Below are 22,653 nucleotides of genomic sequence, written 5' to 3'. Positions count from 1 at the left end.
AGGAAGAAAGGAAATTATTGCAAGGGCAGTGATGGGATTTTCCAAAAGATCTCCCCTCTCAAAAGTTTTGTCTTAACTATGTGCTGGGGAAGTGGGAATGTAACTAGAATTTAAAACTCCCTTCTTGCTCAATCAATATTTAAGATTTAAGTGAGATTTAAGGAATGCTTGACAATGTAACTTTTAAGAACACTGGTCCTAACGATGCATTTTATTGATTTGGGTTTGGTAGTTTGCTAACATATTTGTTTCTGTCTAGTAACAGGATTAAATAACACTCTAATAAGCCTAGGATGTAAGCAATAGATATGTCCCCACACCAGGGTTATAGAAGGTGGCACCTTATCAATCACTTTCAGATAATGAACGTTATGCTGAATTGATGGCTAATTTATTGAGTCTGCCTTGTGATAGTTCCAGAGTGGGTTTAGTTAGTCGCCCTACTTAGGGTGTTAGCATGTGGATTGTATTTGCCATTTATCCCAATTCTACAATTCAAATCCCTAAAGACCTAAGCTCCTCAGACCAATTAGTTCAGAGAAATGAAGCTGCAAATGACCTTTGGTGGCCGGTCGGAGTCCTCTCAGCCCTGTTGCTGTCCTAACAAGCCCAGTAATTGACTTGCTTGATTAGCACAGTGGAGCTTTTTGAGCTTACTCCCGGATCTAACAAGGAGGAAAACATAACAGGGAGTCAAGCGGTGGGAGAACTATTCATATCAAATCAAAAGTCTAAACAAAAGACAACACCTCTATCGCTGAGAGTTCTGAAAATGAACTAATTGGAAATTAGTGATTGGAAATTGAGAGCTGCGCAATTTCTTCCTTGGATGAGGCATCAATTTGCATAACCCCAGCAGATCCGGGAGACTTTCTCTGAGGCTGCGCATTGACTCTCCACATAGATATACAGTAAAGACAGGTTCTTGCTGCACGATGCTTCCCTTCCCTTTCCCCAAAGCCAAGAAAGAGAAATGAAAGACAGCTCAAAAGTCTCTGGGAGAAATCAGCTTTAGAGAAGAAAGATGACTGTGACTTCACCACTCTCCCCACTGATACCGTCTCTGTGGCTCAAAAATACTGATCCTTGTATCTGTCTCATGTAGAATGGAACTCTGAAGATCATCGACCGTAAAAAGAACATTTTCAAGCTTGCCCAAGGAGAATACATTGCGCCAGAGAAGATAGAAAATATCTACAACAGGAGCAGACCAGTGTTACAAATTTTTGTACATGGGGAGAGCTTACGGGTAATACATCATTTTAACAATAGCCCATTTCAGTCACAAACCACGCTGGTTCTTGTAGCTACAGGAAATGGGTATAGTTGGGTTCAGAATGAGAAGATCCAAGCTTATAAAACTAAAAAAAAAAAAAAAAAAAAAAAAAAAGTTACATTCCAACCTCAAATAAGGCAATTTCAATTAAAAAAATTTTGAAACTATGATGGACGTTGTACACAAGTCAGTAGAATTGTTTAGAATGGCTACACTAAAAGGTAATGATTCAGTAAAAAATGAGCTCCACATTGTACTTAGTTCCCATTCCTTTAGGAGTTCCTTAAGGCTATGTTTAAGTACAGTATGTATAAAACAACAAACTGTTGCAATATGTATAAAACAACAAACAAAAGTTTCATCAACAAACTGTTGTTTTATACATACTGTGCTTAAATATAGCTTTAAGGAACTCCTTATCCCAAAACAACAAACTGTTTTATACACACTGCGCTTAAACGTAGCTTTTGGGGGTTAAGGGAGAGTGGACCTGGACAAGTCAGAGATGCTTTAAGCTTAATGTTGACGGATCAGATTTGAATAGAACATCTTTGTAATGAGATATCGAGTGGGAAAATGGGATTACAGTTCCATGTGTATTGAAAATATATAGTGACAAAAGAACATTAGTACTGGATTTAGGGTTTTGAGGCAATAACTATTACGACGACATAATTCTGCTTTATTTAACTACTGGGGAAATCCCTACATGGCTTCTCTCATGCCCTTGCACCTTTTATTTCCTTTCCATAGTCATCCTTAGTAGGAGTGGTGGTTCCTGACCCAGATGTACTTCCCTCATTTGCAGCCAAGCTTGGGGTAAAGGGCTCCTTTGAGGAACTGTGCCAAAACCAAGTAAGTCTTGCCTAGGAAAGCTTTATGCACACCCATGGGTCCATCGTGGAGGAGAGGATGCCTCACCAGTTCCTGCATCTGTCACAAGTGGCTGCAGCCCCAACAGGCTGAATAGTTTTATGAGACTCGGGGATAGGATGGAGAGTTTAAAAAATAAAACTCTCTTTTCTATTTACAATAATATGTTCATTGTGGGAAAAGACTGGGAAAGAAGAGTAAAAATGCTATTCAGGGAAAACTGTTAACATTTAGATGTACCTTTTCTTCTTAGTTTTTCTTTCAATATTGGGCATATAATGTGCCCAGTTTTATATTCCTGCTTTCATACTGCACGGCTTTGCCAGGCACTCTGAGTTGGTTCACGCTTAGCCCTGCAGGCTCTGTTTGAAACAGCCATGCTTTAAGCGATGTTTTGTATTCTTAGGTTGTAAGGAAAGCCATTTTAGAAGACTTGCAGAAAATTGGGAAAGAAAGTGGCCTTAAAACCTTTGAACAGGTGTGTACTACCACTGATGTTATACTGGCCTCTCATCATATTAGAAAGTTTCGTTTCAAGTTTCTATCTCATGAGGTTTAAATATATAATTTCTAAGGAATTGATTATAGATTTTGTGCCATTAACTATAAAATGATCTTTCGTAGTTATTTGTCCTTTTTTTGCTGTTTATTATCCATTCTGCCTTCTCCCTACTCATTTCTTTCTCAAATTATGTTTATGGGAATGGGCATGTGTTACTATTACCTTTACCCTTTCCCTGCATCAACCTCACTTTTTTCACAGAGCACTCGGCGGGCTCTGCAGAGAAGTCCAAATCACTAATGAGCATGGATGTGTGTGTGTTCATCTTCCAGGTCAAAGCCGTTTTTCTTCATCCAGAACCATTTTCCATTGAAAATGGGCTCTTGACACCAACATTGAAAGCAAAGCGGGGAGAGCTTTCCAAATACTTTCGGACCCAAATTGACAGTCTGTATGAGCACATCCAGGATTAGGATAAGGTAGTTAAGTACCTGCCTGCCCACTCTGCACTGCTTGTGAGAACATGGATTAAAAACTATTCTTACATTTGTTTTGTCTTTCCTCCTTTTTTTTTTTTTTTCTTTTGCCTACTTAACTCTAAAGCCATAGCTTTTGTTTTATATTGAGAGACATATAATGTGTAAACTTAGTCCCCAAATAAATCAATCTCGTCTTTCCCATCTTCAATGTTGCTAATATTAAGGCTTTAGGGCTACTTTTATCAACATGCCTGTCTTCAAGATCTCAGTTTATGTTCTGTATCCTTCCTCATGATTTCCAACTTTAATACTATAAGTGACCACAAGTTCAAGGGTCAAAGGGACCTGCTGTGCCTTCTTCCTTGTTGCTTTGTGATAAACATAACTTGCCAACAGTCTCAATGCTTATTTACATCTTCTGTTCAAACTAAGATATTTTTAAATTCTGAAAAACTGCTTATAATTCATGTTTTCTAGCCACTCCACAAACCACTAAAATTTTAGTTTGAACCTATCAGTCATGTCAATCATATCTATGAGATAAATTTCTCTGATGCTCTTCTGTGTAAATTAAATTGTGTACTGAAGGGAAAAGTTTAATCATACCAAACATTTCCTAAACTCTCTAGTTAGATCTCTAACTTGGCAGTATTAAAAATTGGGCCTACGACATATTGTTCAAAAGGAATGCTGTTTTTAAAGCGTTATTTATAGTAGCAACTGGGGAGTAAATCTGTCCGCTACAGTTTGCTGCTGAGCTGGAAGCTGTGGGGAAGGCGTTGACACGTGGGCACAGTGAACTTTTCCAGTAAATGAAGCAAGCACTGAATAAAAACCTCCTGAACTGGGAACAAAGACCTACAGGCAAGCAAGATGCCCACACAACAGGCTTATTTTCTGTGAAGGAACCAACTGATCTCCCCCACCCTCGGATTGGAGTTCCTGCTCTGCCTTATCCACAGATAACACACGTTGCTTCTACTTGTAAATGTAGTCTTTAAAATAAACTATTGCAGATACTTATGTTGTGGTGTTTTTTGCCTCATGGACCATGATGAAAATCAGTCTTAAACAAGGAGCCCTTAAAAATCAAGTACAGTATTTGTTCTTAAACTTGGCTACACGATAGAATTATCTAGGAAGTTTAAAAAGACACTAATGCCCAGCACTTTGGGAGGCTGAGACGGGCAGATCATGAGGTCAAGGGATCAAGACCATCCTGGCTAACACGGTGAAACCCCATCTCTACTAAAAATACAAAAAAATTACTTGGGCGTGGTGGCGGGCGCCTGTAGTCCCAGCTACTCAGGAGGCTGAGGCAGGAGAATGGCGTGAACCCGGGAGGCGGAGCTTGCTGTGAGCTGAGATTGCACCACTGCACTCCAGCCTGGGCAAAAGTGCGAGACTCTGTCTAAAAAAAAAAAAAAAAAAAGACACTAATGCCTGGGGTGCCACTCCAGAGATTGTGGCTTAAATGGCCGGATACAGCCTGGGCACTGGGATTGTTAAAGAGATCCCCAGATGATTCTAGTCTGCAAACAGGTTAACTACCAAAGAAAAGTTCTGAAGACCAACCCTTCTTATCCAATAGCTGTAAAGAATAAAACAAACACCAGCTGAGCCAAAACTCCAACTGAGCCCAAGTCATATCCATTCTCTTACCATCTTTGTTGTACTCTAATTAATCTTGAATATTAATAGTATTCTTTTCTGCCCTCCAACTGGAGTTAAAGAGAATGTTCTTGGATGGGCTTTCTAGACTTTGAGCCCAGAAAAGCCAAAGAAATGTCTATTCTTGAGTATCTGAAACAAAAGGGTAGGCAGGAATTAACTTTTAAGTCTAGCTCCCATTATCACTTTAACCTTCTCGCCTTCACTTCCTTTCCTTTTCTCCCCTCACTCATTCTAGCTGAACCTCACCGGTTACCGTCCTGTGTATCAAACATGCCAGACACAGGTCCAGCCTGTTTTTGTTCTTACTGCTGTCTCTAAAATGCAAATATCCCAAAGCACATGACTTGTCCCCTCATCTGCTTCAAATGCCAACTCAAGACTGTCCTACCTTCTTGCTTCACAATAACATGACTCCATCTTACATATATTTTACTTGTCTGTTCACTGCCGAATTCCCAAGTGCTCTTCCCTTATCCTTAACTATTACAAGCCTGGCCCCCAAAGCGTCACATTCCCTGCCTTGGAAAGGTTTCTGAAGTCCAGAGAAATAGGCTTTCTCTTTCCTTCTGTGATTCTACTCTTACGTTTAGACAAGCCCAACTTAAGCATTCAAGTCCACCAGCTAGGATCCTACCACTCAGATTCAGTTTTTTACTCAAGGGTACATGAGTAGTTTGGTATCACTATGTGTAAAGTCTAGAACACTACTGCCATGGGATCCTTGGGGTGTTGCTTTACCAGCTGGAACCCTCTATGGCTGGCAGCCCAAAGCCCGGAGGGGGCCTAGGCAGCAGGGCGCCGGTGTGTCAACACCACTCAGAGCTCACGAACACCTGGCCAGATCCCGACAGCACCCGGGCTTGGCCTCACCTTTACTCCAGAGCGAGTGCCAGGAGCAGGGAGAGGCCAGGTGGTTGGTGGTGGTGGTGGGGGGGGGGTTCCCCTGGGCCCCCTAGAGCACAGGGACGCCCAGGTCTGCAGCCATGACTGGGCAGCTGTAGCTATGCTTGGCTCCTGCCTATCACGGCTCCCCCTCAACCCCCTTTGGGCCACTGCTGCCATCCACTGCCATCACTATGACCACAATATCCCGTTAATAGGGTTAATATGTTGAAGCAAGTGTGTCATGTCTTAAGACATGTTTTAAGGTGCCAACTGTCCACAGGGCAGCAGAGCAGTTTTTCCATAAGGAACTAGGATGAACCTTTTTAGTTGGCAAAAAGAAAAATGCTTTAAGTAAAACCTGATTATACAGAACATCCATTGATCTTTATTTGATTTGACAAAATTTGCATTATTAAAAGACAGGTAACAAAATCTGAGCTTGTACTGAATCTGACAAATTGAGTTCTATAGTATCTAGAATATCATATAAGAAATATCAACTGAGGGAAAAGAGAAGTACCACATGCAGATGCTCCTGGCAAGGGGGGAACTGTATCTGCAGGTGAGGTCCAGAGTGTGCAGTGCCTAAGAAAATCCTAGAGAAACTGCCGCTAACTTACTTGGGTGAAATGTTTTTCCTTTACCGGGGAGGAAGAGGTGGTAAAGAGGGGCAGGAAATCAAAGGCATATGCAGAATGGCTTCTCCATTTCAAAACGGTAATAAAAATATTTAAATCATGGCACTAGGGCACCTTTGAGGAAAAGAACATCTTAACCAGAGTAGGCTCTTTGCATAATTCTTTAGTAATATGTACAATTTTCAAGTAATTAAGCAGACTTAAAGGATAATTTCATTTTAACAGCAGCTATCTATTTTTCTTCTCGCCCTCTGGGGCTTGATCTGTTTCAGCATCACAGGGACACTTTTCCACACATTTTCTAGGGAACCATCCCCTTATTCTTGAAACACCTGAGGGAGAAAACGAAATTGAGGTGAAATTGTCTGATGGGTGAGTGACATTACTGAAAGCAGTAAGTCCTATTACTTCAAATTAATAAGCTTTTAGTCAGACTTTTATTCCCCTCTTTGCTATCTAATATAAGCACAGTTTAAAGGGGAAAAAAATTAAGGTTTTTAAATGTTTATTACAAGCTAGGAACAGATATTTCCCAAATTCTATGATCCAGAATAGGGACTAATGTGGTTAAAGACAGCTCCTAACTAGAGTCGGGGGGAACTCAGTATGGTGTTTACTTATATGTGTATGATCAGGAAAGGTGTTTGGCACACCATCACACTACGTCTTTTCCAGGGAACTATCTTCTTGTAGTCTTTGTAAATTTCCTTTTTAGACTTTTTCTAACATACATATTTCTTTTTCTTTTTTTGAGATGGAGTCTTGCTGTGTCACCTAGGCTGGAGTGCAGTGGCACAATCTCGGCTCATTGCAACCTCCGCTTCCTGGGTTCAAGCAATTCTCCTGCCTTAGCCTCCGGAGCAGCTGGGATTACAGGCGCATGCCACCATGCCAGCTAATTTTTATATTTTTAGTAGAGATGGAGTTTCACCATGTTGGCCAGGCTGGTCTTGAACTCCTGACCTCAAGTGATCCATCTGCCTTGGTCTCCCAAAGTCCTGGGATTACAGGCATGAGTCACGCACCTGGCCTAACATATACATTTCTAGATCACGGCCGTCATAAGAAGTTAATTTATGATTAACCCCAACTGTTTTTTAAAGAACATCCCGAGCTAATCTTAACTTTAAAAAGAAACAATTATAAAACTTAAATGAAGAAAAGAAAAAACATACGCAAAGTTTTAATCTACTGGTTTTTATAATAAGAAAAATGCTCATTCAAAGTGGGGGGAGCAAACAGTACAGGGGTTTGATGCACAGAATGTGGAGTCAGATTGCTTGGCGTTAAGCCCTCGCTCCATCTGTTTTCAGTGCATAGCTATGGGCAAGTTGCCTCTCTGTGCTTCAGAGTTCCCTCCATAGAATGTAAATGATAGTGCCTACCTCCGAGGTCTTTTGGGGACTTTTACACCTTAAGGGAAGCACTTATACAAGTACTTGTCACATAGTTATGAGCTCAAATGTTAGCTATCATTAAAAAGACCTGAAAAATACAAGAGCTATAGAGAAATATATAAGGAGGTTCCTTTTGTTGCTTAGTCATATGCCCTTCTATGCAGTTCCCCTAATGCATTAGGCATGACTGGTTTATGAAAGTTACTCTTGTAAAATGTGGAATTATTGCTAATAGTCTTGTCCTTTAAACATGTCGTTCCATTTCCATACCTTCTATAAAGGAATCATCAAGGATTTTGTCTCCATACAACCAGTATCTGAAATATTTAAAAGATTAAAGTTAATTTTTTAGGCTATATACTGATTTTGTCATCGAATAAGAAATGCAGTACTTCCTATTACTTACCGTAAACCTCTTGTGGCTAAAATGAATTCCCCTTTTTGTAGCCGTATTCGAGGTTCTTCAGTGCAGGGGCTTGTGAAGAAGGTTTTGATTCCTTTATTCAAAGGGCAGCAGGCACCACTATAATCTTCTATTACTTTATAGCGAACCTGTCATCAGTGATCAGAAGAAACCTTTAAATATCCACCCATGATATCTGAGTTTTAAGTCTGAATTTCAAATTTTAAAGGGAGATCCAAAATATCCAGTGACAAGCCTTCTAGTTCCCCTTCTAGGGGAACCTCCCAGTTCCCCATCCCCTTCCCTGGGAAGCAACTGATGTTTCTAGTTCTCAAGGCTTTTCTTACTCTTCATTTCAAGCCTATAGCTAAGAATTAAAGTTAGAGCAGGGCTGAGAACATTCTGCTATGATGGAAATGTTCTGTATGTGTGCTATCCAATGCAGCAGCACTTGACACATGTAGCTACTGAGTGAGCACTTACAATGTGGCAAACTCAAATAAGAAACTGAATTTTTAAATTTATTTAATTTTAACAAATTTAAATAAAACAGCCACATATGGCTGGTGGCCATCATATCCAACAACACAGTTGTAAGGATAGGTTTCACATTAAGGAGCTGTATTGAGGATAATTATTTTCCTATGTTGGCAATATAAATTGACTAAATTCCTCCCAACCTCTAGTCCCAACTATTTAAATAAAAACAAAAGTTAACTGCATCAAATTTCAACAAATGTATTAAGGAATACTATTTAATAAAAGCCAACAATTGGTTTCTAGTCAGTCAATTAAAAAAACTGTATGGAAGTACAGAGCCTAACAAAAGAAAAAAAACATTACCCCTGCAAAAGAAGTACTTACACTTCTGACTCTCTTATCTGCTTTTTGTTTCAACTGTTCTATCTGGAAGAAATAAAAAGAAAAAAATGAAATCTCTTGTCTCAATGTTGAAAAATAGCCTTTCCTCATCAACTGTCAAAGTGATACGGCAAACCCCCAATTTTCCAGCATTTCAAGTTGCTGATAATTTTAAAGGCCACAGGTTGTTGCAGCATGGAAAAAAGGCCCTATGCTAAGAACCAGGGGCTGAGAGCGAGGTTTTCTTCTCGCTATTCACTCTCTAACGTCCTCATCTGTGTATATTCCTAGAGTGCTTACTGTGGCCCAGGGATCAGGGAGTATATTCTCTGCCCTCATGAAGCTTCTCAGGTGAAAACACTGAGAGTCACTGATTCTGTAGAGACATAGCAGACACACTACAAATGAATAATGAAGAACATTTAACAATGAAGTTGAATGAATGAATAAAAGTCATCATTATAACTTATTTTGACAGAGCTACTATTAAATAGCACTATATTAGATATAATAGGAGAAATAAAGATAACTCATGATCTCTGTCCTAGAATCTTATGATGTTACAGATATAAGATACCAGAATTAAATGAAAAAATGGGACTTCGTGAGCTACCATAGAGTAGTATGTGATTAAATGCCAAATTCAGATGAGTCTACGGGGGTAAGTTAGACTTTATGGAAGAGGTAAGACTGGAACGAGTCTTAATAATTTTAGATAGAGTGGAGGTCACGTAAGATGAAAAAATTGTGGGCAAAGTTGGGTGACAGGAATGTATAAGGAATTCATATGATACTGTAAGTTGGAAGGTAATTTTTGGTCAGATTTCATAAAACTATGTTAAGGGATCAGGACTTTATCTCACAGGTATAGAGAGTTAAGGAGATACTGAAATAAAGGGAGAGACATGATATAAGGAGAGATTTAGAATTATTAGATTCATTTTGACAGAGTGAAAACATTCGTATTACTTATTTTACTACAACATGTCACTTGAGTTGAGGGGGAGTTAAGGGAAAGAAGGTGAGGCAAAAAGGAAGGGCTATTTAACAAAAATACTCACTGTTAAGCTGTACTGGTGACAGCCTTCTCTTACTGGCCACTCAAGTCCATCTCCTTCAGGGACCCCTGACCACGTAAATACCTGTTTAAAGTTCCTCCATCTACTTCCCATATCATATGGAAAAACAAAGACTTCATCTAGTTGATAATACTGAATTCGATCTTTAGCCTGTGGGTAACAAAGATATAAGATGGCCGCTGCCTCTGTCTAAGTGGCCTTCAGTAATATATTATTGAGAACACTTATTTCTCAAGTTTCTAGCATTCATAAAAATAATTCCTCCTCGCTGTAATATTAGTGTACACGGAAGCAATAGACAACTTCATCACAGTACAGGAAGAACTTGATACAGAACACCAACCTTGTACACGATTACCTAGGAAATAACTGACAGGGTTTCTTTAGGAATAAGCACTCATAAAGGCTTACTAAAAGAGTTAGCTAACTTTATCTCATATATAAAAAGTCCTCAATGCTCCTGGTTGTTCAGCAATACAAAACAATTCAGGTATATAGAAGGGATGCTGATAAACAGATTCAGGAGAAAGGTAAGGGTTTATTCAGGATGGAACTGTTTTAGTCAAGGTTCTGCGGTGTGCATCAGAATGTAACAGTTGTATCAGAAAGTAACAGTTGTATCCTGGGTGGCAGTGATGCCCATGGGAATGGCCAGGAAAGGTGTAATAGGAGAGTTGTTTTATGAAAAACATTTTTTAAAGCTAGCAGGTATATACAGGAGATCTTCTTTCTTTTTTATACTATCACACATGTATACATACTCATATATGCATTTATATGTACATGTTATGCATGTACATAACTATTCAGCTTGCATAAATTATATTCCACGCATTTAAATTGTTAGCTTTAACTTAAGGAAATAAACTGGCTTTGGATTTCTTAAGTTCCACTGACACCTAGTGGTACAAAGATGCATTATTTATTTTAACAATAAGTGTACAAACCCTTCAAATTTGTTGTAGATAGTACCTGGTAATTTCTAGAAATTTCCTATAAATTTAATATGGTCATTTGTTTGAATTTTTTACTCAGCAATAAAGTGCCAATTCGGAAATAATTTCTAGTGTATGGCCATACCACTGAGCATACTCAGTCTCATCTGAAGTAATTTCTAAATGTAGCATCGGTTTATAAGGAGCCTTGGTCATTAGCAAAAATAATAAAAAAAATGTTAATCTAATGTCAATATATTTATTATGCTTATCAGAAATGATATTTTGAAATATTTGATTATCAGGGGACAATGTTTTATGGAAAATGTTATTGCAATTATCTGTTAAGTGATATGAAAGTTAACTATTTACTAAAATAATTATTAAACTATAATGCATATGAATCTACTAAATTATATAAATTCATCCTCCCCAGAAAGTAAAGAATAATTTTTTTCTTTTTTATAAACAAAAGCTTCAGAGTCTTCAAAATGGACTGAATTTCAAAGAACAGAGATCTAGGCTATTTACAAAGAAAAGCTGGTAAATATAAGAGTCATTTATAAAATGACTAAGACATGTCTTTGCCTAACAGAAACACTCCATGAAGTTAGGATTCTATCAATATTGTGTGTTAAAAGGTGACGAAGGTGTGTGGTAGATGCTATGGGAAAAGGGAACAAAGGAAACAAAAGTACTTAGCCAAGTCTAGGGAATGTCCAGGAAGGGTCCTTGGGAGAAACAATACCTTAACTAAGTCTTGAGAAGGAAGAAATCAGGCAAAACGAGAGTGAAGAGCATTCTAGGCAGAGGGAACAACATGTGCAAGGATACAGCAGCATAAGATGTACAAACTATGAGTAATTTAGTATCAAGTGTGACAGACAGTGTAGAGAAGGGTAGGAAATGAGGCAGGAGAAGTAGATAAAAAGAAGTCGGCTGGGTGCAGTGGCTCATGCCTGTAATCCCAGCACTTTGGGAGGCTGAGATGGGTGGATTACTTGAGGTCAGGAGTTTGAGACCAGCCTGGCCAACATGGTGAAAGCCTGTCTCTACTAAAAATACAAAACCTAGCTGGGCGTGGTGGCATACATCTTTTAATCCCAGCTACTTGGGAGGCTAAGGAAGGAGAATCACTTGAACCCAGGAGGTGGAGGTTGCAGTGAGCCAAGATTGTGCCACTGCACTCCAGCCTGGGCAACAGAGTGAGACTCCGTCGCCAAAAAACAAAAAAAGAAGTCATAAAAGGTCTTATTTATGTAGAAGCTAAGAAGCTCACACCTAAAACCTGTACATCAGTGGCTCTCAAAGCATGCTTTGAAGATCAGTTTGAGTTTTCAAGACTTTTTCTTGCTAGTCATTAAGGCCAAGCTATTTTCATAATAACACTGAAATGTTATTTGTCTTTTCGTTATGTTGACATTTGCAATGGTGAATAAAACTGTTGGCATCTTAGCAGAAACCAGGGCAGTGGCACCAAACTGTGTTGGTAGTCATTATGAGCAATTTCATGTAAGAACGTCCTTGATGAAGCAGTAACAGTTATTTTTAAACATTAAATCTCAATTCTCAAGGAGATGTTCTTTACTTTTAACAGTCTGTGTGACAAAATGAGAAGTATACATAAAGCGTGCCCAAGTAGAATTATCATCTCAAGGAAAATAGTTGTTAAGCTGTAAGGTAACAAAAGCTGGAGAGCCAGCTTTTTTAATGTAACACTATTTTTACTTGAAAGAATGAGTAATTTAGCAAACTCAGGTTATCTGGACTTTAGTACTTGGTGAACATTTTCTCAAAAATGAACAGTCAGGCAGTCACTTCAAGGGAACTGACTGACAGTGTGGGTTGATGATAAAAAAATAAGGCTTTCAAATGCATATTAGAATTAAAAAAAAAAAAAAACTTGCATCTACCACTGTGAGCTTGACAGCTTTCCAATACTTAAGGATTTTTTTCTTATAAAACTAATATATTGACATAAGTGAATGCAGTTTTGGGATATTGTATAACGAAAGGTGTTTAACGTTTGGAAAATCTACATAACCCCGTAAATCAGTATCTCCCAAATGACCAATGCCTGATGTTACATAAAACCACATACTGGTAAAAGATTCATTCAAAGAGCAAGATAGGCTGATGAGTTTTAAAATAAAAAGGTATACAAATCTTACTGATAAGAAATATCACTTGTCAGGTTTTCAATGTAATATGGAAGAACATCCACTATTATCATGTAAAAGGCCTATTAAAATACTCTATCCTTTTCTACCTACTTATCTGTGTGAGGCTGGATCTTCAATCGAAGCAAAACATCTCAACAGACTGAATGCAGAAGTGAGAATCCAACTGTCTTCTCTTAAGTCAGACACTAAAGAGATTTGTAAAGATATAAAACGATGCTATTCTTCTCCCTATTTTGTAATTTGGAAATTGTGAATATTCCCCTCTGGCAACAATCAGCTTGGTCTGCCAGGCAACTCTTTGGTATACAGGCTTGCTCCCCTTCATGGACGTTATCTGCCCAGACCCTGCAGGTATGTGGGTTTCAATCCCTGCCACAGGAATGGTGAGGCTCTGAGAGGTTTTAAACAGGGAGCAGGGTAGTCAGATTTGTGTTTCACGCTAGAATCACAATGGACAGCATGAAGTATTGGAGGCTGTGAGGTCTGTGATGAGCTAAATGTTAGGAGCTTCATTGAATGTCTAAAACATTGAGGAAAACTTGATGGCAGCTTGGTAGGGTGGAAGCTCCTTTCCAAATGGGTTGCTTTCTCTTTTAGTCTAAGAGAGAACGAACAGATGGTTTGACGTGTGGCTTAGGCCTCTGCAACCACTCAGGGTGTATGAGAAGCACATTTCTGTGGGAGTTATAGAACGAATAAAAATGTTTCCTATATTCACCTTTTATGTGGCATGCAAATGACTTATGGTAGCCATTTGGCAGCCATGTCTTCACTTTCAGGCACTTTTCGTTAATCCGGTCTATTAACAGACTTTATTAATACTGAGGACTTTACCAGTCCTTTATTAATATACTTTTTTAATATTGAAGAAATAATTAAAACTTACCTTCTCTTCAATCCATGACTCAATAGAAGTTTTGTTTCTGAGAATTATTTTCATCTGGAAATTAAATGAGAGTAAAATTTAATAATGTGACCTTGGTTTCTTTAAGATTATCATATTCATAATTCTCTGAGACAGCTTTTATTACTCCATTCCATTGATAAAGATACCAAGGAAAACAGAGGTTAAGTACCACAATTACCACGTCAGCCATCTGACTCCGAAGTCCTCGTTCTTAACTACTGCACCACAGTACCTCTCCGAAACAATGATTACACCTATCCATAATCAAACCTGAATCTAGTATGGTAATCAAACTTCATGTCATAAGTACTATTTTCAGAGCAAGGTTTTGCGAGTATTAATAAAACACTGATATAATCCATTTAATCAGTGCTTACTTGCAATTTGCTATTAAAATCTTTTATCATTATTTTTAACTAACTAAATTTATGATTCATCTATTTATGAGAAGTAACAGTGACTCATTTCAGTCAACCTCAATATTTCACTTGCCTTAAAAATAATGAATGTATTCAGTCTTTATTATTTGATTTTCCTAGGTATGACTGATTCCACATATATAGGCTTTTATATTATAGGATCTTAGTTTATTTCTAATATGATTCTAAATTAGAGGCATTGGGGGAAATTTTTCAAAGAATTTGGTCCCAGGCTAGTAGACGATAATAAAGCATAAACAAAACCAGATTATTTTAAAACCAAGAGTTCCCTTAAAGTCTGGCTGTGCCTTCAGAGAGACAGTGTAGTATATTAGAAACAGCCTTGGCGGAGGCTGCAATGAGCTGAGATCGTGCCATTGCACTCCAGCCTGGGCCAACAGAGTCAGGCTCCGTCTCAAAACAAACGAACAAACAAACAAACAACAACAAAAAAAAGAAAAAGCCTTGGCCCAGGAGTCCTCATTCTATTCCAAGGGCCTAGTGGATAATACCTGGCCCACAGTAGGCCTTCAATGAATCAATGAAAGAATTATGTGAATGCAATAAGTCATAAGAATGGTTTTTGGGCCAGGCGCAGTGGTTCACGCCTATAATCCCAGGACTTTGGGAGGCCGAGGCAGGTGGATCACAAAGTCAGGGGTTCAAGACCAGCCTGGCCAAGATGGTGAAGCTCTGTTTCCACTAAAAACATACAGATTAACCGGGTGTGGTGGCAGGCGCCTGTAATCCCAGCTACTTGGGAGGCTGAGGCAGAGAACTGCTTAAACCCGGAAGGCGGAGGTTGCAGTGAGCTGAGTTCGCACCATTGGACTCTAGCCTGGACGACAGAGTGAGACTCCATCTCAAAAAAAAAAAAAAAAAAAAAGAATGGTTTTTGGTCCCTTCAGAGCCAGGTCCTCCTCTGTGCTCTCATAGCACTTTGCACATAAATCTATGACATTTGGCCCTGGATTAACTGTTTAATATTAACTGTCAGTTCCTAAGGGCAGCTACCTCTTCATTATCATTTTTGTAGCCTCAGAAATTAGCAGAATGATTCATCAGAGTAGGCATTAAATAGCATCTTTATCATAGGGCTGTTACGGAGATTAAATGAGCTAATACATGTAAAGTGCCTAAAACAGTGCCTTACACATAATAAGTGCTCAATAAATGTTAGCTATATTATGATTACTACTATTATTAAATAGATACTATTATAAAATAACATTAATGTTTACCAAGTATATGAATGGGTGACATTGGGTAAGTCACTTAACCTTTTTGAGAATCAATGAATTAATCATCTGTCGGACTCCTCTATTGGGGTGGAGGTGAAGAGCAAGAGAGACTGTACAGGTGAGAAGCGCTCTCTCAATTTTGAAGTGCTCCAGAACTTACCTAACTCCAAGTTAACATTTGAAAAACTAAATCAATACCTAGAAATTCTGGCAAAATTAAATCAAAATTATCTGAAGAATACACAGGAGATTAGTTACCTAAATGAAATAAGCAAAACTAATTTCCATTTCATACTGCACACTTAAATACAGTCTTTATCTCTTTCTGTTCAATCAGTCCCAACAACTGGACACTTTTGACTAGACGTAACCGAGATGCTTACCTGGATAAAAAACAACATCCCAACAGCTATGGTTGTTCCTAAAGCTAATCCCAAGGCAAACAAGGTGGTAGCAAATGCAGCTAATCCAAATGGAACAATTGGAAGAGGATCTCTCCGGGCTGCACTCATGTCAATCTTCACTGTGTTCCACCCAAAGGAGAGCTATCACAGCAACAACAGCACACACACAAAATATTTGGTTATGGTAACTGGTCAGACTCTACTGTGACATGTAAAATAACCTGATCAAAGAGATGACAACATGGCCCTGTGGCCAAAGCAAACACAGCTATTTTTATTTTATTGATTTATTTGAGTCGGAGTCTCACTCTGTCGCCCAGGCTGGAGTGCAGTGGCGTGATCTTGACTCACTGCAACCTCCACCTCCCGGGTTCAAGCGATTTTCTTGCCTCAGCTTCCTGAGTAGCTGGGACTACAGGCGTGTACCATCACACCTGGCTAATTTTTTGTAGTTTTAGTAGAGACATGGTGTCACCAGATTGGCCAGGCTGCTCGAACTCCTGACCTTGTGAACCACACCGCCTCGGCCTCCCAAAGTGCTAGGATTACAGGCGTGAGCCACCGCTCCGGCCAGCTATTTTTAATTAATATTGTAACGAGCTCAGACCGATGTGCGGGGTATCATTCTTAGTTTTCTCAAATGTTACTTTTTGTTGTTGTTTCCTCAGTAAGTGTCAAGGAGACCTTACCAACATGCATAGACAACATTAGACACTAATCTAAACCAGAACTATGTCTTCTCTCTTCTCCTTGCTATTCTACGCTGCAGTATTCTTCCACGGTGACAAGCGCTGCCTAGGATTCAGTAGTTTCTTCCCTCATGTTTTACAAACAGTGGTGAAGAACTGATAAAATGCAGGCCAAATATGGCCACAGATGTGTGCTGCCTGGCCTGCATAAAGTTTCAACATTCAGAATTAGGTGCCAACATTTAAAAATCAAGAGATTTCACATAAAAATCCAGATTTTCAGATTGTTCTGGGCTAGAATTTCCAAACATCACAAGCTTGCAGATCAAATATGGGCTGTCCCCTCCCCAAAAGACAGACTCTAGAGTTTGGCAGTCCCATCAGGTGTGTGTTTCTCGTTTACTTTCAAGGCCTCTTTAGGGAGTTTTGTTTGTGTCCCCTGAACTTTATCTCATGACTACTTGCCCATAAATCAACTTGATCTCTTGCTGGTTTAATCTGTTTATATTTTATGGTATGTATCTGCTCCATGAGCCACCTTCCAGGGCACTAGAATCAGAAATGAACAAAGAACTACAACTTGCCACATGAATGGGATGGAAGTAGGAAGCACCAGTGTTGTCTTTCTTCTCACTATTCTTTCCATAACTATTAAGTTTGAAGTCTAACAAATTACATATAAAGTATTAAAATATTTATCAGCTTCATCTAGAGCATGTAAGGTAAGTTTTCAGAAGAAATAATCTTTCCTCATCTCAAAATTTAAGTTTTAATGCTTTCTAAAAAGGAACCCATATATCAGTAAAACAAAGTTCTATTTCCCCAACTAAATCACAGAAAGCATATTTCCAAATGAAACTCTTAAGTGTTGATAACTACCATTTAATCTTGCATGGATGATTTTATAACAAAACATTTTCATTTTCACTTACCCGATTATAAAGCTGTGTGTACATAGTCATCACAAAAATGAAAGCAGCATGGATACAACCCAGTGGTGCTAAAAGGAGAAACAGTGTGAACGAAGCATGATTTTGGTAACCACAACAGTTGTTGATCCAAGGACAGTGATGGTCCATCTTCATCACACATCTAACAAGAAAAATTTACATAAAACATGAGGCAGAAAATCCTGTCTACTTTAAATAACTTTGGTCTTCAAAAGATCAAGCAAATAGGAATCCAGCATGTCCATGAGCTATGGGAGAATTATACTTCATGGAACAGAAAGAAAAATCTTTATGAGCTTTTACACAATTATGAACAGTGACTCCTTTTAAATTCTGAACAGCACAGGAAAGGGCAGGCTTTCTAACAGCTTCTGAGGAAAAGATGTCAGCTACAAGTATTTGTTTAAAGAAGTCAGGAGACCCATTGAAAGGTCTCTTTCTAATGCTCATTATAAAGAAATGAGCATGGTTCCTGGATTTCTTCCAGCTTGTAAGTGCAGTGACCCAAGTGACCTACAGTAGACTCAACAAATCCCTTATAAACCTCCATTGGGGTTAACGGACTCAGACAGACACATGTAACTTCCTTCCTGTTCTCATAGTATCCTTTAGTTAGTGGATCTCTGAGCTAAGCAAGCAAACCCCAGAATATAAGATATGGTATAATAAGCAAAGTCTTGCCGTGCATCTGTTCCTTACTGTTGATAGAAGACAATGTTCTGGCCTCAAATAAAACTTCATTTGCTTTCAACAGTTCTCTAAATTTCTTACTAATCAGTGATTACAGCTGTTCATTAAAAAAGGTCACAGATTATTTCACATTTTTAATAGTTTTCTTCTGATTAAGTTTTTGATATTAAAACATTTGTGATAACAGGCACCTGGATTATTAGATTTGTATACAGTGTAAATGTTTGTCAATAAGTCATGGGGAAAGCAGATCTCCCTTATAATTTAGACTCAGAACAATTCTAAAGTTAGGCCAGATGGCAGCTGACTAACACAATTAATCTTGATATCTGGAAACAAACTTAAAGTATAATTTTCCCCTTGTTCTCGCAGGACAAGAGGCAAAGTAAATCTGTATTTTTCCAGAAAAGCTTTTCACTTGTAACAAAGAAGAATTAAATCTATTCATTATCTGGATAATTTAAGTATCAAATGGCGATTATGGATACAAGTATTTTGACAGTATTTTTTATAATATGGCAACCTTGCAATGAATAGAAGTAGCACTAATGTAGTAGAAGGAACAATGAAAACATTAGTAATTAGTTGATCAATCCTCTCTGAACAGCAAGAAAGACAGGTACCTGTTACACTTTCTGCAGTGATGTGAACGTGGTGCCTTGTATGCTTGGCAGACTTTACAATACTGGAGATACATGGTATCCTGAGAAATTTCCTTGGCAGCAAAACAGAAACAAAAATGCATCAGATACTTGAACCCAAGTATGATTCCTAAGGTATGATTTTCTTTTATGGGAGACAGGGGAAGGAGGGAATCTTAACTTGCACTTCCAGTCCTCTTATTTGAGGATATATAAGAATATTTTATATTTTTATATAACAATTTTCTGGTAAGAGCAGCATCACTTTCCCAATTACGCAGAAGTCCTTTTAAATGTTTCTTCCCTGTGCTCCATCTAAATTCAATGTCATAGTTGGTTCTACTTACCCCAATTCTTAGCGGATGGAGGAGTTCAGAAAAAGGCAGCTGACAACTTGGCAGGTATTTTAGAGGGAGGAGTTAAGCATGAGTTGATACTCTTACTGAAATCTGCTCCCTCCTTGACATTACCCCTGTCACTACCCCTTTCTTGAGCCATTTTAATCATTTTTATCACTTTAATCACTTCCTAACTAGTCTCCTTTACTGTAGTTTTTCTTTAGCACAAACCATGTATTGTCAAAATGACATTCCTATAACCCAACTCTGACTGTGTCAGACTCTGCCTGAAAATCCCTAACACTCTCCATGGTCTACAATTTCTCATGTATTTCAGACCATCACGATCTGCCTTTGTTTCAGCTGTCTCTGCACTACATAGTCTTTCCCCAGCCACACAGGGCTGTCCATTGCTTCTGAATACGTGCCCCCACCATTCTCTCAACCTGCACGCCCTCTTCCCCATCTCCTTTGGAAATACCCACTCCTCCCTCAGGTCCCCAACTGAAAATGCTCAATTCTTCTAACTTCAACAGCACCCATCACATTCTACTTAATAGTTTAGTGATTTGCACAAGTGCGTTTGTTTCTTGCTTAGGTTATAAGCTCTTTCAGAATTCAAATTGTGTCTGGCCCTTCTCTGTACTCATTCCGAATAGTACACAGCACACGATATACACCAGTGTTTCCCAAACTTTAATATACCTAAGAATCACCTGGACACTTTATTAAAATAAAGGTTCTGATTCAGTAGGTCTGAAGTGGAGCCCAAGATTCTGCCTTTCTGACAAGACATCAGGTGACGTCCCTTAGCAGGAAACATGGACATTCAGAAGCATAAACTTCCCAGTAGTTTTTAAACTATAAATGGATTTGGACTATACTTCTCAATGCTAAATTTTCAGTGCAATGATTTTAAAACTTTATGATTTAAACCAGCAGTTTCTAAAGCATTTTTCTCAGTTCTAAGGGATGTTAAAAGTATTACATGAAAAAAGGTCCTACAGCCAAGCCTCACTGTGTATGACATGTGATGTTTCCTAAACTTTTGACCATGAACCCACCCCACCTCCATCTTTTTTTTAAAGGAGAACAAATATTCAATAAAATTGCTTTGGCAAATGCTATTTTGGATCAATTTGTTCAAACAGATATGAAATAAAGTCTCCGAGCCTAAGTGATCAGTGATTAGAGTAATACACTTAGTCTCTATGAGAACAAACAGTAGGCTGTGTTTGGTATTATTCGTTAGCAAATACAGCAAAAACCAAATATGTGATTATCATTAAAGTTCATTGTCTTACAGAATCTTTCTTACCGGTTTCCACCTCAGAGGAACAAAGCCCGGACCAACAAACATGGCATTGAAGTAATTATAAAGAATCATGACAGTCCAATTTATCAACATGATGAAATTCACACTTCCTCCAGTTGTATGTAAGGGCCAATACCACAACACTGAGTCAATCATGGCCATTGTAGAACATATTGCTATAACACCGAGGGCTATGATGGGACCCCAGTGACACAGTCTCTTTAATTCTTGGAGATTTTCAAACTTGATAACTGAACAGAATGTACCCATTTTGGCGAGGAAGAACGCCTTCCTACTTTTAAAGAATTATAGATGTCCTTTTTCTGTGTGCACATTTCCATGTGCCACAAGTCCATGTGTGTTCTTTAACTGTCATGCCTTCAAACTGTGAACTGTTACGCAGATTACACCATTTTCACTGTCAGGCACCCAAAGCTCTTTATCTTAACTAGGAGAATCCAGTATCTTGGTCTCAAACCCAACCTAAAGAAAACAAAAATAGGAAAGTTCAGTTAAAAACAAAACAAAACAAAACAAACAAACAAAAAACCCCGCAAAAAACGGTTTATTACATACCATACTTGTTAACTACAATAAACACCTACAGCACAGCATCTCACAAGTGCACTAAACTTTGGGATGCATATCTTGTCAAATGGCAAAAAGAATTACTTTTAACTTATCCAAAATATGGTACAAGTTTGAATGGTATGCAAACTGGATACATGATTCCAAAATAGTTGTTTTTATTCCTTCTCAGCTTCTCAGGGGACTGTCACCATCCAACGCTTAGTGAATAGTTTGAGAAGACAAAGAATTTTAGAACTGACAACCAGGACCTTAGAGTTGATCTAATTCGGTTTCCGAATTCTTCACAGAATAGAAATTGGCTGAGAGAGGCTGAGTGATTAGACCAAGGTCACAAACGGGTGAACCAGAATAGAAGGCAAGTCAATGAACTCCCTTTATGAAATTCTAAAGTCTTGAATTAAGCCAAGTGTGAGTCAGACATGGTCTATGCCATTTGCCTGCAGTCTCCCCTCTATCCCGCCACCCAAACATCAAGAGAACAGTCAATCTGGCCCAAAAGTAAAGGAGCGAGAGTGAAAGCAAAGAGAGCACGCCAGGAAAGGAAGGAAAGAGAGACAGCGAGTGTGTGTGTGATGTGTGTGAAATTATGACCAGAAGAGTACAGGAGAAGAACCTGAATTAGAAGATTCCAGGGAAGAAAGAAGAGGAAGTGCCTCCTGGAGCGAGGGAAACGGAAGGCAGGACGGCGAACTCGGGGGAGATTTGTGAAGGGGCATCTCTGCCTGGACAGGATCCGAAGATCTGGAAGAAGATCTGAGCTACATAGATAATACAGACTACCACAGAGCAGACGCTGTTGACTTGTGCCTCAGTTTCCCGCCCGAGTCATCGAGCACAGGGCTTAGAAATAAATCCTCACCCAAGGAAGAAATATCCTAGTAAGCCAGGTCGGTCTCAACATTCAGGAGGGCCGGCTCCTACTCTGGGGGGGCAAAGACCACCAAAATCCTGCTTATATTCCCTGCCTTGACTCCCACCTCAGTGTGGTCCCTGGTGTCCGCTCTTCAGCCATCGCATATCCGGGGCGGCCTGGGCTCACCCGGAACAGATTTCTTCCTCCTTGGATAACTCCGTCATGGGCACCTCAGTCCAGGACAAGCAGAGAGCAAACCCTGGCCGCGAAAGGTTGGAGTGCGGGACCTGCTACAAGCCAAATACCTCTCGACCAGCGCCCTCGTCGCGACTCTCCCGCTCAGGACCCCTGCGCAGTCTCCGTTACAGTCACTTCCGGGGGTTCGCCGCCTCAAACTTCCCTCCGGAAGCAAGTTCCTGTGACCTGTAGC

General features: G+C 39.1%; 2 protein-coding genes across 9 annotated transcripts in view; one reads left to right on the top strand and one right to left on the bottom strand.

Moving 5' to 3' along the window:
* The window catches only part of LOC105466832 (acyl-CoA synthetase long chain family member 5), a 77,403-nt gene extending 73,250 nt beyond the window's left edge, over nucleotides 1-4,153 (top strand). For all 4 annotated transcript variants that reach the window (XM_071069147.1, XM_024788574.2, XM_024788575.2 and 1 more), the window contains 4 exons: nucleotides 1,106-1,249; nucleotides 2,030-2,131; nucleotides 2,556-2,627; nucleotides 2,984-4,153. In XM_071069147.1, coding sequence (XP_070925248.1) covers nucleotides 1,106-1,249; nucleotides 2,030-2,131; nucleotides 2,556-2,627; nucleotides 2,984-3,124 — 459 coding nt within the window. In that variant the 3' untranslated portion in view covers nucleotides 3,125-4,153. The remainder of the gene's footprint in view (nucleotides 1-1,105; nucleotides 1,250-2,029; nucleotides 2,132-2,555; nucleotides 2,628-2,983) is intronic.
* On the bottom strand, nucleotides 376-22,609 carry LOC105466881 (zinc finger DHHC-type palmitoyltransferase 6). 5 transcript variants are annotated; one of them, XR_011607630.1, is made up of 12 exons: nucleotides 22,230-22,609; nucleotides 20,783-21,262; nucleotides 19,109-19,200; nucleotides 17,778-17,937; nucleotides 16,136-16,297; nucleotides 14,072-14,125; nucleotides 10,050-10,217; nucleotides 8,992-9,033; nucleotides 8,131-8,276; nucleotides 7,995-8,041; nucleotides 4,793-6,659; nucleotides 376-1,361 (listed from the first exon to the last, which is right to left on the bottom strand). XR_011607630.1 is itself a non-coding variant. In XM_011716032.2 (11 exons), exons 2-11 carry the CDS (start codon nucleotides 21,047-21,049, stop codon nucleotides 6,556-6,558), a joined length of 1,242 nt encoding a protein of 413 aa, XP_011714334.1. In that variant the 5' UTR covers nucleotides 21,050-21,262; nucleotides 22,348-22,609; the 3' UTR covers nucleotides 376-6,555. The 5 variants fall into 5 exon arrangements, 1 of the variants encoding a protein (XP_011714334.1); XR_011607629.1 differs by having other exon boundaries at nucleotides 22,348-22,609; XR_011607631.1 differs by having other exon boundaries at nucleotides 22,410-22,609.
* Between the last annotated feature and the right edge of the window lie 44 nt (nucleotides 22,610-22,653).

This window comes from Macaca nemestrina, chromosome 9 (genome assembly GCF_043159975.1).
Source record: "Macaca nemestrina isolate mMacNem1 chromosome 9, mMacNem.hap1, whole genome shotgun sequence".
Lineage (NCBI taxonomy): Eukaryota > Metazoa > Chordata > Mammalia > Primates > Cercopithecidae > Macaca > Macaca nemestrina.
This window is presented reverse-complemented; position numbering and strand designations above follow the sequence as displayed.